Source organism: Labeo rohita, chromosome 3 (genome assembly GCF_022985175.1).
Source record: "Labeo rohita strain BAU-BD-2019 chromosome 3, IGBB_LRoh.1.0, whole genome shotgun sequence".
Lineage (NCBI taxonomy): Eukaryota > Metazoa > Chordata > Actinopteri > Cypriniformes > Cyprinidae > Labeo > Labeo rohita.
The window spans coordinates 25,621,848-25,639,864 of record NC_066871.1 but is presented as its reverse complement, the minus strand read 5'-3'; the positions used below and the strand labels follow the sequence as shown (position 1 = coordinate 25,639,864).

The 18,017-nt window shown below is 36.8% G+C and overlaps 1 protein-coding gene across 3 annotated transcripts in view; it reads right to left on the bottom strand.

The window, feature by feature from the left end:
- Window positions 1–1,353: 1,353 nt before the first annotated feature.
- mrc2 (mannose receptor, C type 2) overlaps window positions 1,354–18,017 on the bottom strand; it is a 49,758-nt gene continuing 33,094 nt past the window's right edge. Inside the window, exons 19-30 of one of the 3 annotated variants that reach the window (XR_007827443.1) lie at window positions 17,321–17,435; window positions 16,907–17,064; window positions 14,586–14,694; window positions 14,253–14,491; window positions 14,010–14,175; window positions 12,928–13,077; window positions 12,724–12,843; window positions 12,450–12,629; window positions 11,138–11,164; window positions 8,330–8,971; window positions 3,544–3,615; window positions 1,354–2,662 (exon numbers count right to left, since the gene is read on the bottom strand). Coding sequence is in view for 1 of the 3 variants with exons in the window: in XM_051106084.1 (XP_050962041.1) it covers window positions 8,751–8,971; window positions 11,138–11,164; window positions 12,450–12,629; window positions 12,724–12,843; window positions 12,928–13,077; window positions 14,010–14,175; window positions 14,253–14,491; window positions 14,586–14,694; window positions 16,907–17,064; window positions 17,321–17,435 (1,485 nt within the window). In the remaining 2 variants the exon portion in view is untranslated. Of the gene's footprint in view, window positions 3,616–4,735; window positions 8,972–11,137; window positions 11,165–12,449; window positions 12,630–12,723; window positions 12,844–12,927; window positions 13,078–14,009; window positions 14,176–14,252; window positions 14,492–14,585; window positions 14,695–16,906; window positions 17,065–17,320; window positions 17,436–18,017 lie in introns of those variants that run through there. The other 2 variants (XR_007827442.1, XM_051106084.1) reach the window with 2 other exon arrangements.

Below are 18,017 nucleotides of genomic sequence, written 5' to 3'. Positions count from 1 at the left end.
AGCAGGAGTGCAGACGCGGTCCCATATCGGCTGACACCTGCTGCTTTACAATATGTCATCCTGTTCCTCTGAGAGCACAAGAAAAACAACACTCATTCACACATCAGACCTTCCTCTCATTTTATGTTTACTCTACGCTGTTTTCTCACCTCCCGCTTCTCTCTCTGCATACGCGCACACACATTTGCCTGTAAATCTCCTAGTGGCAAAACACCAGGGAAATTAAAGCAAATCAGTCAGCCTTCACACCTATGCTTGAACGCAGCCTAAATCATCACCCATATCAGTGTCTTTCTAAACACACACGCACATTCTCCTTCAAACCTGCACACGCAATCAGATTTACCCTGCACGAGCCTCTAATTCAATCACTGTGCCTCACTTCTGTTTGCCTTCGATTACACCCTTGAGACAAACGGAAGGAGACACATACAGTGTGCAGTATTGTGCAGCAGGGCTTTAGGGCTGAGTTGACAAGCACAACTGCAGTCAGTGGGCAGCAGCTGCTATAATACAAATGTACATTTATCTGCTTTGGGACAAGAAAAAATTGATATCGCTCTACGAAAAGCTGAACAGCTCTTTTTCGTTCCTTTTTTCTTTTTTTCCTCAGTCTTTGCTGATACACAGGAGAAGATGTGTTCAGTGAAATGCAGTGGTCTGGTAAGGCAGCTTATGTTGACTGAACATCTAATCTAACTTTACTCTTTACTCATACACTTTCACTTAATAAACTTTCCAACTCAGGCATACAAAGCATACACACACATATTTGTATGTATATGCCTTTTGTGGCTTTGTGTCTAATATATTACTGATATAGAATAGAATAGAATAGAATAGAATAGAAGAATAGAACCGAATAGAAAACAATGCATATAGAAATGTAATACAAAATGTAAAAATATTATCTCATATTATACTAATAATATTTATAATTTATTGTGTGTATGTTGTATTACATTTCCAAGTATTTTTAAATTTCAAAATAAATATATAAAACTGCATAAAATATCTACCTGAATTAAATTATGTTATAAATATATTATATTATATTATGTTATATTATATTATATTATATTATATTATATTATATTATATTATATTATATTATAATGGGATATATTAGACACAAAGCAATAAAAGGCAATAAACATACATAGCATATTTTAAAATAAACATATAAAACATATAAAAAATGCATTAAACTATCTACCAGCAAGTATTATATTATTTTACATTATATTATATAATAATACAACACACACACACAAAATTTTAAACAATTTTATATCATAATATATTATATTCTTATAACACATAAATATAAAAAAATATGCACCAGCAGGGGTGAACAGCAAAAACTATATAAACACTGATCCCTTGGTTTGCAGAAAACAGGCAGTCTCTGCCCAGACTTTGAGAATTAGTTGACTTGAGCAGACACTGTTATGTCTAGCCAAGTCCATTTGGTGCCACTAATAGTATGCAGAATTTCAATACATCAACTTTAAAGAATTAAGGTACAAATAAACACTAACAAAAAAGGGTGAACAGTAGTTATATCAGACCAGTTTGTTGAGAGACAGAGACAATGGCTGATCAAAGCGTCCCTCTCTCTGTATCCCTCTCAACACAAGTCTCTATTTACACTCATAACCCCTCAACTGGGCTGTTGTTCGCCACTTCACTTGATGAATTCTATTCACTTCTGTTCAACAGTTCTCTCTCCTCATCCTCTCTCCCCCTCTCGTTCACCATTTATTGTCCAGGTCTCTGTGGATGTGTGTTGGCGCATATGTATGTAATCATATCTATATAGACTGCTAATGAGCTTATTGGAGCACAGACAACACACAGAGTACCCTGACGCACACACACGCCTCAGGGGCCGCCACAGGGAAGGGTGAAATTAACATAATCTGTCCTATTCATGCTCACATTCTACTCTTTGTTTGCTGTAAATGAACTCTAACCCTTGACACCATGACTGTAAAACGCCCACATACACACAGCCCGGCTTTACAAAGAACAATCAGATACAAAACTTTCATTAGGGGTGTCACAATATTGATGATAACTGTGATATTTAAATGTGACCATGGACCACAAAATCAGTCATAAGGGTCAATTTTTGGAAACTGAGATTTATGCATCATCTGAAAGCTGAATAACTAATTGATGTATGTAAACTTTCCATATGATTTGTTAGGATAGGACAATCTTTGGCTGAGATACAACTATTTCAAAATCTGAGGGTGCAAAAAAATATTGAGAAAATCACCTTTAAAGTTGTTCAAATGAAGTTCTTAGCAATGCATATAACTAATCAAAAATTAAGTTTTTATATATTTACAGTAGGAAATTTACAACATATCTTCATGGAACATGATCTTTACTTAATTTCCTAATGATTTTTTGCACAAAAGAAAAAACGATTATTTTGACCCATGCAGTGTATTGTTGGCTATTGCTACAAATACACCCGTGCTACTTAAGACTGGTTTTGTGGTCCATGGTCACAAATAATAAACCATCGTTGTTAATTAGGGATGTCATCTCTAGGTGCTGATCCACCATCTGGGCTTGGTACGGACTGGGTCTGTGGGTCTGCAGTGACCCTCTGATCTGGATACAGACTGGATCTGGTGGTGACGGTGACCTCGGAATAAGAAAGAAACAGACTAATATTAGCGTAGATGCCATTCTTCTGACGATGCACTGAGTACATCAGGTGTTATGGGAAGTGCTCCCGGTTCCGGTTGACCTAATTAATGCAGCCTAACAATCCTTTAACAGATTTGCATTATAGAAATGAGCTATGTGTAGGCCAAGTTAAAGAGATGGGTCTTTAATCTAGATTTAAACTGACAGAGTGTGTCTGCCTCCCGAACAGTGTTAGGTAGACTGTTCCAGAGTTTGGGTGCTAGATAAGAAAATGATCTGCTGCCCGCAGTTGATTTTGATATTCTAGGTATTATCAAATTGCCAGAGTTTTGAGAAAACAGCGGACGTTAGGGACTATAATTTGATAAGAGCTCGCTCAAGTACTGAGGAGCTAAACCATTCAGGGCTTTATAAGTAATTAGCAAGATTTTAAAATCTATACAGTGTTTAATCAGATAGATCAAGAAGAGTGCAAAAAACTGAGGAACAAAAGGCATTTGTGATTGGCCAAACTGAACCAGGATTTCCAGGGCAAGAATCTTAACAGCATTTGTGTTCGTTCTTATAATTTCCAGTCAGGTAGGTGAAATATTATGCTAATATCTTAATTAATACTGCTCATACTTATCTTCACCACCTATTAACTTTAGTTTGTCAAAATAGTGCGCCCTTTCCTGCTTACAAAGTCCTCTACATGATTTAACAGCTTCCACACATTTTTTCCTGTGGTTTAGACAGCAGAAATTAGCAGAATAACGTATTCAGTAGTACATTAACCTTGCAATCAACGCTGTTGTTTACATCAGAGTATTGCCAAAATGGCCGCGCATCCGTTAACTGACCAAACCGTGAGGTAAGTGCAAATCCTCTATCCACCTTTTTCCCGAGTAACCGATGAGCAGCGTCATGAAGGATCCTATCTTCCCTTTAGGTGCTTCGTGTTCCGGTCTCCATAAAAAAAAAAAAAACATGTTAAAATGGTAAAAAAAAGACTGAATCTAAAATTTTTAAATATAACTAACTATAAAAATGTGCGCAGGTTTAACGTTATATATCGGCTCGGAAACTGTTAATTTGACTAGAAACACCAGAGATCGGAAATGTAAAGCACCGTTCCAGTGAGGCCAGACTTCCGCATTCAGAAATTTTTTCAACTGAAGAAACATTAAGACAATCAACACACGATTGCAACACTATTTGTTCTTCACGCCATCTCAGGTATTTTCATAAGGTAATGCTAATCGACATAGCATTTATCACTGTATAGAATACTATAAATAATATAATTGCTGCCTCATTCTGTGATCAGAATCAGTTGAAAGAAGGAAATTACCAACTGAGCCATTGATATTTGGCTAACTTGAGCGTTATCAGCTAATAACCTTTACTGGTCAAGGTTTGACTGGTTAGCACAGCCCTTGCTGCTATACTTGTCATAGGCTAATTGCTACACATTTTGGCAGCTAATTCAAAGGTACGGGTTTAGGCAACGACCCATGAAGTGAGAGAGCCCTCTTTCTGTCGGCAGGCCTGTGACCTTGCGCAAAGCTCCACTGATATTATCACTACTCTGTGGGTATTGTATGATTTTCTGGATGAAAAACATCTGCCAAATGAAAGAGAATATAGGAAGCTCAGCACTTTTTCTGGGAACCTACACAGTGCTGAAACAGGCACTTCTGTTTGATTGGTTTCGAGATTTGGGAATTTAGCACAGATACACACACACACACACACACACACACACGTATAGGAAGACAAATCTGAAATTAACTGTCACTCAGGCGAAATGATCTATCTTACTGTTACACTCAAAGCATGTTTGCTCACTTTACTAATATATCCAAACCGCTAGCAGGGATGTCTCTTTTGCACACTAAGCCTGTATTTTTTTGATATAAGATACAGTGAAACTAGTGATATTGTGAAATATTATTCAAACAACTCTTCTCTATTTGAATATAATTTAAAATCTCATTTATTTCTGTGATGCAAAACTGCATTTTCAGCATCATTACTCCGGTCTTCAGTGTCACATGATCTTTCAGAAATCATTCTAATAGGCTGATTTGCTGCTCACAAAACATTTATTATTATCAATATAGAAAACAGTTGAGCTGTTTTTTTTTTTTCCAAGACTCTTTGTTGAACTTAAAGTTGAAAAGAACAGTATTTATTTGAAATGGAAATCTTTTGTAACATTATAAATGTCTTTACAGTCACTTTTAATCAATTTAATTCGTGCTTTCTGAATACAAGTGTTCATTTCTTTCAAAAAATCTCACTGACCACAAACTCGAACGGTAGTGTATATATATTCATAAACCCTGATGAAAACTCAAGGATACATTTCCATCCCGTCCTTCATTATTGATGAGAATATTTAAACGCCATCTCTGCCCCCTAGCGACACATACTGTTTAGTGCAATTGCTCAAACAGATTTGGACATCCACATTTTACAAGTATTCATGTAAAGTTACAAAATATCATTCTATTTTCTGAATCGCTGAAATGCATAACTCTGGATACTCTCAAGACAGACATTTTTTTTTTCTAGCAGTCACATAGCAAACATTTTTTTATTCTTTTTTTTTTAAGCAAATTCATAAAACAAAATATTCAAAAAAACATAAAACAAACATTTTTCATTGTCTTCACAGGGACTGAAGATGATTCATTTCTTTCTATCTATCATTCAGTCATAAAAAGTTTCCCGTTCTCTATTTGTTGAAGGCTAATTCAATCCGAACCACTCACACTGTTTCACAAATCTTAAGAATGATTATTGCATAAGCGCATGTGCAAATGTCCTGACGCCTGTGTGTGACATCACAGCCTATGTATATGGTAAAATCATATAATCTGATGCTCTGTATGATCTTTATGGTTATAGTCAAACGTGTCATTTCACAGCTGAGAAATAACCATATTACTTATGCTAAGATTAACTGCATGGACATATTACAGGCCATCTCATACAAAACCTACAAAATGAAATACTAAGCAAAAATGAAGTTTTAACAGTGAGCAAGAAAGTTTAAAGTGAAGAATAGTCTATAAGTGCTGAACTGGTGCCACCTAGCTCTCTAAAAACAGGCTTGCGAGTAAAGTTAGTACGGATATATGGAAGCACTGGTTACGGATTATTAGTGGTGTTTGCTAAAACAAGAATGACTATTATTATTCCTCATACGTAGGGATCTAAATAAACTCCTAAGCCTAAATAATAAACTATTAGACTATCATAGGAACTTGGAGGTGAGCTCTGTTGAATAAGCAACTGCATAGAAATGCACAAAAAACATAGTAACCACCGACAAACCCTGTCATCAGGCAATCGCTACTTACAATCTTAAAGAATAGACCCAAAAACAACAAAAAAAAATGCTTAAAATGTATTTAGCCTCAGGCCACCGACGATGTAGATGAGTTTTGGTGATACGGAGAAATGTAGCTTTTGACATGCAGCAGTTTATCTAACAAATGGATCTTCTACAGTGAATGGGTGCCGTCAGAATATAAAAATAAGTATCAACACGATTCCAGTCCATCAAGTAATATTTTGTGAAGCGAAAATCTGTGTTTGTAAGGAATAAATTCATCATTATATAGGGGCTTATGAAATTTGTTTTACTTTTTCCCAAATTCTGCTTTCTCTCATTTTAATCAAAAAGCATGTCTAATTAATTGAAATCATGAAAAGTATACAATTTATCATCAATTTATAAACAGTTGAACAAAAATTACATTTTTAAGGCCCTATGAAATCTGTTTCATTTTTTTCTCAAATGCAGTTTTATTTTTTCTAAATTGTTTTCTTTTATTTTTCTGGATTCCATTTTATGGTTTAACTCAACTGTTTTAATCAAAAGCATCTCCAATAAATTGATTAAAAATGTTTTTCTATATATATATATTTATTTATTCAGAAATACTGCATTTTTCTGGTAAATATTCTTTAAAAAATGTTTTAATAATAATTGTATTATTTGTATTGTAGTAGTAGTAGTATCATTACATTAAGTAATATATTTCTGTCACTGTTTCTTCAAGTTAAACCAAACTTTTATTTTGACCCTTAAGTTTCTGTTTGTATATGATGTGACAATAGTTTTTCTCACAAGGAACAGAAAAATGCTCATGAAATGACTCTCAGAGCAGATCTAGAGATTGTGTTCATGCGTTTACGTACTCATATTTTGAGGCGACAGAAGCTAAAAAACAGTGAACACCATGTACATTCAAAATTCAGTAAATTCCATGACATTCTGCATTATACAGTAAATTCCACTTTTATGACTGGATTCGGTCCTCGGTTTCCACATCGCGGAAATCACAGGGCTCTAATTATCTTACACTTAACTAAAACACTACCTCAGATATAAATTCTCAGTCCATAATTCTGCTTAAAAAAGGTCTTGTTGTTTCTTACCCACATGCAGCTTTTCACTTCACGTGACGTTAAGCGATGGACTGGAGTGGTGTGGATTATTGTGAAGCTTTTATCAGCTGTTTGGACTCTCAATCTGACGGCACCCATTCACTGCATAGGATCCACTGGTGAGCAAGTGCCACAATGCTAAATTTCTCCAAACCTGGTCTGATGTTTATCTAACACCACATCTTTGATGGCCTGATAAACTATTCCTTTAAAGCAATATACAAAATGTATACTGTTCCTTAAAACCTTGAGAAATAAATGGATAAAGAATGTAATGGCAACCCATTTGTAATAACATTTTGACTTGATTTCTTTGACCAACCAATCTACAGCACTAAAAACACTCTTAGATAAGCTATTTGTGCAAATATCCAGCAGAGAGCAGTAACGTAACTCCCCTTTCAGTTGCCAGCGCTTCCCGTAACTCCTGCTCACCTAGAAGTCCCATTCTCTTGCAAATCCCGCCTCGTACTGTCTCCTTCTCTCCATCTTCTCCTCCCTTAACCCCTTTTGAAAAACCCATTCAACCTTCATTTCTCTCTCTCTCTCTCTCTCTCTCTCTCTCTCTCTCTCTCTCTCTCGCTCTCTCTCTCTCCTGCCTTGCCCTCATCACTCCTGCATCCTGATTGGTTCCAGATCTGCTCCACTCGCTGACTCGACATTCCACAGCTGGCCACAGCACCGTTTCACCTCGAGGCCTTGCCAAGAGCCGAAGGAGAAAAAAAAAAGGAAGGCAAGAAAATAGAGAAAAGTTAAGAGCTGAAAAGAACGAGAGAAAGTAGAGATAAAAGAACAAAGTTTAAGTTTCATTCCCTGTACTGTTTGGATTCAGCTTTTACATGAGCTCATCATACCGGAGATCAAGCAAACCGTTACAGTGAGGTCAGACTTCCTGTTGGGCAGCTCTGTGTTCACCATGTGATTAGAGAGAGAGATACTGCGGTGCTTGTGACAGGCTCATTCTCATGCACTTTCATCTGTCTATTTCTGTCCGCAGCTTTTTTTTTTTGGTTCCGCACCACTGAACTTCAAACATAGCATTGTTTCATTTGATGTGTAATTATTATGATTATCATTTTCAGATTGATCCATGAGGGACCTGAATTCTGACCCAGAGAACATCAAATTCAGCTGCACAAGTTTTAAAAAACAGAAACAAAAAAGTCACAACAAATAACTTCAAAAGTCACAGTCTAAAAAAATACTGTTGTGGTGTTACCTTGTAGTTTGTGCGCTCTCAAGTCAATGTGATTTTTTTCCGGGGGGACTTTGTTCCCTTTTGGCACTAAAGAATAACTATTACATAAAGGACATGAAAAAATATGCATATAAATTGGATTTCTGAATAAAAACAAACAAAAAAAAAATCTTCCACACTAGCCAATCCAAACAGCTCCTCTGAGATGGTGGAATTTGATTGGTTGACAGGTTTAGATGGATGTGAAAGAGTTTCGCCTCTGTTGATTTTTGGTCGATCATCTGCTGCGCTCCACACAGCTCTTTCAATGTCTCTGGAAAAATAAACACAAAAACAAAACCGCAGCTCATTTTTTTCCTTAAACGTAAATTCTCTCAGTCAGTTGCTGCCGTAGCAGATTTGTTTTCCTAGGTGTTTCGAATCAGTTCGAACATATCCAGCATTATTCGCCCTGTTCGTTTAACTCCATGTCTGAAACGAGAATGTTTTTTTCTGCTTCTTCGGAGGGGTTGGAGTTAGTGCGGCTGTACCGAGCGCTCTCATAGGCGCCAGTGGAGCCGAAGCTCCGCCTACGATACAGATAAATCCCGCCCACCACCAGAGCAATCAGAACGAGCGCTGCAACCAGGACTTGAATTAATACATGGAGATGATCGACCTCGGCTGGAAGAAAGAGAAAAAAAATATTCAAACAAAACATTCAAAACTAATTCATTTAAAGGAATAGTTTACACAAAAATGAATTAACCTATGAGTTACTCACCCTCAAGCCAATCTAAGTGTTTATGACCTTTTTCTCTCAGACAAGTACAATTGGAATTGAAACATTGAAAAATGTCCTGGCTCCTCCAAGCTTTATAATAGTAGTGAATGGGTGTTGATATTTTGAGATCCCAATAAAGTGCATCCATCCGTCATAAAAAGTACTCCACACGGCTCCGGGGGGTTAAAAAAAGCTTTCTGTAGCGAATCAATGTGTTTGAGTGAGAAAAATATCTATATTTAAACTTTATAAACTGTAATCTTCTGCTAACTGTCGTACATGCGTTTACGAGTAGAGTGGCGTTACATGATGTATGATATCAGGCCCCGGTGAGAATATGCTAGTCTAGTGAGAGTCAAGTTTTATTTACAGCAAAGGAAGACCAGTCTCCTCTTGGCTTATATCAAAATCCTCCAACATTTTTCTTCACAAATCCTTGTTATATACTTCTTATTTGTGATCTGTGTTTTGTGATGTTTTTTCCACATTCATCACTTCTCACCGGAGCTTACACTATGCCTACGTTGCCATTATAAAGCTTGAAAGAGCCAGGACACTTTTTAAAGGAGAAGTCCACTTCCAGAATAACAATTCACAAATAATTTACTCACCCCCTTGTCATCCAAGATGTTCATGTCTTTCTGTCTTCTGTCGTAAAGAAATTATGTTTTTTTCATATTAGGGACTTGATTGGTGCCCTGAATTTGAACTTCCAAAATGTAGTTTAAATGCAGCTTCAAAGGGCTCTAAATGATCCCAGCCGAGGAAGAAGGGTCTTATCTAACAAAACAATCTCATTTTTTTCAGAAATTTGTATACTTTTTAAGCACAAAAGCTTGTGTAGCACAGGCTCTGGGATGCGCGTTCACGTTCTATTGAATCACGTCGAAAGGTCACATGGAACTACAGACCCAGTGTTTACAAAGCAAACACGCAAAGATCAAGAAAGTGCAAGTAAGTCAAACTCTGTTTACAAACAAAAAGGTACAAGGATGTTGGACGATTCTGAAGTTGTTGGAGAAAATAAGATGGAGTTTTTCGACAAACTCTACCTTTTTTAGCCGGAGTACACAGATGATGAACTTACACGTGATTCTTAGTAGTGATGGGAAGTTCAGATTATTTTACCGACTCTGACCTTTGAGTCTCGTTCAGCAAAATGAATGAATCTTTTTTCGAGTCATTTCGTTACTGTTACGAGTTACTTCCCTAACACATCTACTGCTTACACAAATGTTGATCACAACACAAACAAGACAAAACTATAATTCTGTAAGAAACAGAAAAGATTAATTCATTGTTTACCTGGGTCTTTCGTCTATGATTAGCTCACCTCAACTCTTATCTGACAAGTTTTCAGGTTTGAGTCGTTTGTTCATCACGTGAATGACTCGAAAACACCCGAAGACTCAAAACAGGTGAACTAATTCTAGTACAGAACCTAATAGGATGTTGTGCATGTGCGACTGAACGAATTACTCCCCGAGACGACTCGTTCTTCCAGAGTCACATTAAAGATTTGTTCAAAATGAACGAATTGTTCAAGATCGACCCATCACTAATTTGTAGCATCGTGAACGCGCATCCCAGAGCCTGTGCTACACAAGCTTCTGTGCTTAAAAAGTATACAAATTTTTATTTTTCGAAAAAAATGACCGATCAGAATAATAAGACCCTTCTTCCTCGGCTGGGATCGTTTAGAGCCCTTTGAAACTGCATTTAAACTACATTTTGGAAGTTCAAAATCGGGGCACCAATGAAGTCCATTATATGAAGAAAAATCCTGAAATGCTTGAAAAAAAAACCTAATTTCTTTACGACTGAAGACATAAAGATGTGAACATCTTGGATGACAAGGGGGTCAGTAAATTATTTGTTCTCCTTTAATATAACTCTAATTGTATTCTTCTGAAGAAAGAAAGTCATATACACCTAGGATGGCTTGAAGGTGAGTAAATCATGCGGTAATATTCCTTTTTCTGGTGAACTATCCCTTTAATACATGTTTTTCAACTTTGTCAACATATTTTAGGTAAATAAGAGGTTAAATAATTGTTAGAACTTACAGTGGGCTACAGGTTCTGCTGTGGGTCCTGTTGAAAAAGTGAAAAAAGGGAAAAATTAGGCTCAAAATGTGAATTATTTTGGAAATTATAATTATATAAGGATTCTCAGCTATTTTTTTTCCTGAGGTCATCTTATAAAATTTGTCAAAGTTTTTTGACATTTCTCATCATGGCCATGGACATTTTTCACCTGCGTAATGACCCTTAAAGCAAGACTGTGTTTTAATTGCTGTGCCTTTGAGATTTATATGCAAACCAGTAATTTTATTATTATTTATACAACAGCTCTTTCTGGTTCTGGCAAATCTAACGGGCAGTCTTTGGTCTCATCAATGTACTATTTGCTCAAGAGCAAATCATTTTGCAAAAACCTTATCATGTTTATGTAAATTCAGTGCTGTATGTCAGAGTGCTGCCTGTGTACTTTTGACTGAATTGCCTAGCAAATATTATGATGGCTGTTGTTTTTGTTGCTTACTAAAAATTATTATTCAATAAATAATATGTTATAAAAACAATGTTAGTTAAATAAACTAATGTTTTTTTCTTTTTAGCTGAAGAATGAACGCTGTATCAGGTAATCAGAGTCGCCCAGTCCATCTCTCTCATAATACTCTACTACACATAATACACTGCTTTTACTACATTAATACAATAAGCTTTTAATAAAGCAACTCGACGTTCCTTCCTTAATAGTTCTAAAGTGACGTTTTGGAATTGGTAACGGAGGCTTGGGTTCAGCTGTTCAACTGTCAACTCTAGATTTGAATCTGTGGCCGAAGGAAGTAGTTTTGCACAAAAGAGGGCTTTTAAAGACACTCCATTGTTATTTTGTTTATATATTTACACACTCGTGTTGTCGAACTGTTGTATAAATACAATATCACACTCGTAGACATGAGACATTGCTGTATATCAGCAAGCTGTAATTACCTACGGCCGATATACAGCCATATCTCACATCTACTCATGTGATATTGATCATTTATATAGTATTAGAGTACTCATTCATTTTTAACTAGCTTTTTTTATCCAATTTGTCTGGTTCTAGGTTATCAGTTTATATCTTTTTAATTAGTTTTAGTAATCTTAGTACTTTAACATACTTATTTCAGTATAAGAGCAACAGCACTTTGCTGCACTTAAACATGAGCTATGGGTTAGATTGTGCAATAACAACCTCTTTGCAAAGTCTGGATGACATTGTGGGTACACACAGGAATGTTTTAATTCATTTTTGTAGCTTTTACCCCAGTTGTATTTGTAAATGCAAATATATCATACATTTCCACATGTATGTGATGTTCCATACCTCGTGGTCGTTTACAGATGACTCCATGTGTGCGGTTTTTGCAGGACCCTGGCCTCCAGAGGCCTGTGTTGCTCTGAACCCAGAAGCAGCTGTTGGCGGAGAGCATGCTCAGATTAGCGTCCTGCTGCTCCCAGTTACTGTAGTCCACTCCTTGACTGTCTGACCACTCCAGACTGCCCTCTGTGGAATCATACACACACACACAGGTCTAGATAAAGGAGATCCAAATCGCAGGTCGATAAAGGAAACAAGTGTTGTTCATTAAACTTCTTGCCTTTGGAGTTAAAGATCATCCCAAGCCAAGCGCCGTGGGCCTGTTGTTGAAAACTCTGCATGTGCTCCCATACAAAACTGTTCTCGTTTTCATCTAATATTGACAGCAGTTTAGCGCCCGCTGAGAAAGGAAAAACAAGATTACTTAAGTTAGTGTGCAATATGCTCGATTTAGTTGGATATTTTCCCTGTGTGTGGACGTTACCTTTGTTACACATGCGTATGGCCTCATGTTTAAATTGTAGCTCGTGGAGGATGAACGAGTAGCAGTGATTTCTGAAAGGAACCCAGGACCAATTACCTACAGGCTGTGGGCATAAACCGGGATACATCCACCTGTGCTCTATCGTTCTCTCTGAAACAGAAACAGAACAAGCAAAAAGCTATTAAAACACACCTGCAAAATTTGCAGATGGATCCAAACACACACAAGTTACATCTGAAATGGAATACTACCATGCTGCACTGTACAAACTATTGAAGTAATTGAAGAAAAGTTGAAAAAAAATTTAATATGAACATTAGAAATTTTTATAATATTGTTTAAAAGGGGCATCAGGTGCAAAATTCTCATTTACATGGTGTTTGCACGTAAGTGTCAGCAGTGAGACACCCTACAATGATAACAATCCATTCACTCCTTTTTTAATCCCCATAAACCCTAAACAGTCTCAATTATCAAGCCGTTTTGATTTTCTGAGCAGTATGATGTCATGCTGATCAAGCCCCGCCCACAACCGCTGACGGCATGCCCCGTATTAGCATATTCCCACCCTCAGTCAGTTGTACTCTTTCCACCATTTTCTCCACGCTTGAGCAGCTGTAGCAACAACAATATCTTGGAAACAATGCAGGTGTTTTGTATTTGGATTTAAAAAGTGAACATAAGAGTCTTTATTTTCTCCCGTCATCAGAGCCACTGAAAACGTAGTGGGTTAGTTTTGTATTTGATGGTAACGCGCCACTGAATACACAAAAAAACAGAAGAGAGGGGCGGGGTGAGCAGTAGCTCATTATCATTTAAAGAGATATACACAGAGACGGGTTGCTGTGAACAGAGCAGTTTTTGACAAGGTAAAAGGGTGTTGTTTTACACGACCATTGAGGAATTTTAACTAAAGTGTTCTAATCAAACATTGAGTCGACCTTGAATGCATACTGCACACTTCGGACAATGTCCAAACCGAAATCAGAAATTCAATGCAAATACAAAATATACATACTGCATACCACAAAAACAGTATAATATGGAAGTATTCAGAAGCATACTCTTAACATTTTTCTTACCTGTGTTAATTTCACAGATGGCAGCGTTTAATTTTGTATTACAAGCAGCCACCGTCCACTGGCCTTCCACAGTCATATAACCACATCCATACATTTGATTAGGCTCTCCATCCCGCCAGTCACTGAATGTCAGCTCCTCTTCGCCCAACCACGTGTAGCTCCGAGCCTGAAAATACAAGAAACTTTTGCTGCATCTCTGACATGTCAGAAGAAGATACGCACAACACACACACAATGTCTCACCCCATCATTGTGTAGTCCGATCCAGGCGGGTTTGCGGAGCGTGCTGAGGAGGAGGGTGAGGTAGGCGTGCTGCCGAGGATCCCGTACCGCTGCCAGTGTTCCATTAACGGATTCACACAAGCCCAGAGCTCCACTCCAGTCTAGAGGCCTCTGCAAGAGCCGGTACTGCACGCCACCAAATTCTAATGGGATACCTAATAATGGGGGGAGAGGGTCCACGGCAGGGGGAAAGGCAGGGTCTGGAAACACATGTGCACAGGATATTTTAGTGCTTCAGGGTATGTAATACAAAGCATATTTGTGTGAGCATGTGAATTTGAGATATTCCCGTACCTTTATCCTTCATGCAGATGAAGCCGTGTTTCTCTGCATCACACCTGCGAGACGCCCACATGCCCATCACCCGGGGAGGACTACCATGGAGAAGCACTATGCAGTTACCCTAATGGGACACACATATACTCAGATTGATGGGTGAATAATGATAGATAATGCAGACAGATAGACAGACAGACAGATACAATAGATAGATACAGCTGCAATCAAAATTATTCAACCCCCTTGACCTGCAAGACATTTTGCTGCAGAGAACTTTTGTGAAACCAATTAAACAAAGGTGTCAATACAATATTGGAGAAAGTTTATTAACACACATTTGAGTAATTCTGAGAAGGTACAGTAAGTTGATGAATAATGAAAAAAAAAATTGGTTCTAAACGTTTGTTTAAAATTATTAAACTCACAAAAGTAAAATTTTGTGCTGAATCTTTGATTCTTTAAAACCACCAATAAACGCTACTTGGAAGTGCTTAGAAGCTTCTGTCACCTCTCTACTGCAATCTTGGCCATTCCTCACCTGAAAAAGCTTTCAGATCACTAATAAACTTTGCTTTTCACATTGCCACTGCTTTCTTCAAATTCAGCCAAAAGTTCTAGTTGGGTCACATCACTCCATAAAACATTCTTCCAGAACTCCATAGGTCAATCCAAACTCATTTTTAGTATGTTCAAGTCAACCTTTTTTGTTTTTCTTGGTGAAGAGTGGTTGTGTTCATTTTATACTCTGCATTGAAATGTTTTTTCTCCTTTTGTCGGGTCACCTTGCAAGTCTTTGGCTGTACATTGCAGGTTTTTCTCAGTTGCTCTGATCAAACATTTTATGATACTGTGCTTTTTTTGTTCAACATCCTCAAAGGTTTTCTGGTACAAGACAATTTATACTACGGAACTTTTAATGTCTTGCAAGTCTTCATGTAGCCTTAGACTTTCTAATAAAATAAAGCAATTTCTTCTCTATAGCTTTTGTGAAGGCTCTGTTGACTTTACCATATTTGCTAATCAACTTAAGCACATGGATGGACTAAATGTATGTATGTTTAACACCCCAAGCTAATTCTGCTTTTTTAATAGTTTCCAAAGACTTAATTGTGTTTTAAGATAATTTTGTTCCCCACCATAAAAATAAATTACTTAAAGGAGAAGTCCACTTCCAAAACAAAGATTCACATATAATGTGTAAAGAAATTATGTTTTCTGAGGAAAAAAATTCAGCATTTTTCTTCATATAATAGACTGATTTTGAATTTCCAAAATGCAGTGTAAATGCGGCTTCAAACGATCCCAAATGCGGTTGTAAACGATCCCAGCCAAGGAAGAAGGGTCTTATCTAGCGAAACGATCGGTTATTTACATTTAAAAAATTAAAAAAACAATTTAAATACTTTTTGATCTCAAATGCTCGTCTTGTCTTGCTCTGCCTGAACTCTGTGTATTCTGACTCAAGACAGTTAGGGTATGTTGAAAAACTCTGATCGTATTTTCTTCTCAACTTCAAAAAAGATTTCAAAATCATCCTACATCGCTGCAGAAGTACCGACCCAGTCTTTGCAAAGTAAACATGCAAAGAAGATCGAACACCCTTAACAAAAAAGGTAAAACACCGATATAGGGCAATTTAAAAGTTAAGGGAGAACATTTCGACATACCCTAACTGTCATAAACCAGAAAAAAAGCAGTCCAGGCAGAGTAAGACAAGACGAGCGTTTGATATTAAAAAGTATATTAATTGTATTATTTTTATGAAAATAACCGATCGTTACACTGGATAAGACCCTTCTTTCACGGCTGGGATTGTTTACAACCGCATCTGGGATCGTTTGAAGCCGCATTTAAACTGCATTTTGGAAGTTTGGAAGTTTACTTTTGGAAGTAAACTCAAAAAACATAATTTCTTTACGACTGAAGAAAGAAAAACATGAACATCTTGGATGACAAGTGGGTGAGTACATTATATGTGAACCTTTGTTCTGGAAGTGGACTTCTCCTTTAAACCAGTAATCTTGAATAGGGATTGAATAATTATGACAAAGTTGTATTATGAAAAAATCATATAACTCGAAAACATTACATCATATATTGACATTATCACTTTTAATATGCCAGTAAACTGTTGTAGATGCAATTTTTTATAAAGTCCTGAATCTTCAGAAAAGCTTGTATTTTTAAAGTACTGCAGTCTCTGGGGGGTTTCGACTGCAACTGTAGATAGATAGATAGATAGACAGATAGACAGATAGATAGATAGATAGATAGATAGATAGATAGATAGATAGATAGATAGATAGATAGATAGATAGAAACAAGCAATCCAGTACCGGGCTTTTCAGTTGTCTGTTGTCTACTGGTTCTCCAGGGGCCCAGTTAGTGTAGCCAAGAAACCCGGGCTCAAACCACCTGAACTGAGCCTGTGATTCTGAAGTGAGCCCCACCCATACATGGAAACTACTGTTGGGCAGCAGAGTCACAAGGAACGCTGAAGAGAGAAAGAAACAGATCAGATGCAGAGCTTATGCTATTTCCACTCACACAAGTTATTGCAACACAAAACAAATCGAGGCCTGTAAGCGCCACAGAAATTGGAGCATGTCAGTCCCAATATTCATAACAGTTGTCTATGATCCTTATACTTTACATTTTCTGTACTTTTTGTTTGTGAACTATCAATTTCATGTAACCTAGCTTCCCTTCTGTGGTGTGTGTGTCTGAGTGTGTGTATGGGTTTGATTTACCCTGAACCTTGTGGTTTGGCACTGTCACTAGCGTGGCTCCATGTGTCAGACACGTCTTGGAGGCAGATTCCCAAGTGCTACGACTCGACAGCTCCTCTCCAAACACCTTATAACACTGTTGCAATGAGGGGAAAAAAAACAGAATTCAGAGATTAATGATATAAAAAATGTTGCATATGTGCAACATGAATATTTGTGTAGAAAGTATTTTTGAAATAATTTTTGATAGATCTGTATTTTCTTACATTCCAAATGAAAACAAGGAATAAAAATGTAATATTACAAGAAGCATTTTCCTTTTTGGTTGACGTTAGCAAGAGATCTGATTTTTGAACCACCTCCCTTCCAACAAAATCTATATATAATATAATATATATAATCTATATATAATATATATAATATATATATAATCAAATATAGATAATTCTTCATGATCTAATCAATTCCTGACAAGTGGCGCCCTAGCATATTTCTCAATGAATATCCCATTTTACATAGAAATATGTCACACTACAAAAGTGAAATGAAATGTGAGGCTGTTTCACAATGAATTTTAGGTAGGCTTTGAAAGACAAACAACTGCAATTACTTTAAGTCAATGTAATCTTACATTTCTTAAACAAATATAAAAAGTAAAATCTAAAAAGTACAGTATACACAGCATATAAAAATTAGATGAGAATAGAGAAGGTTCAAA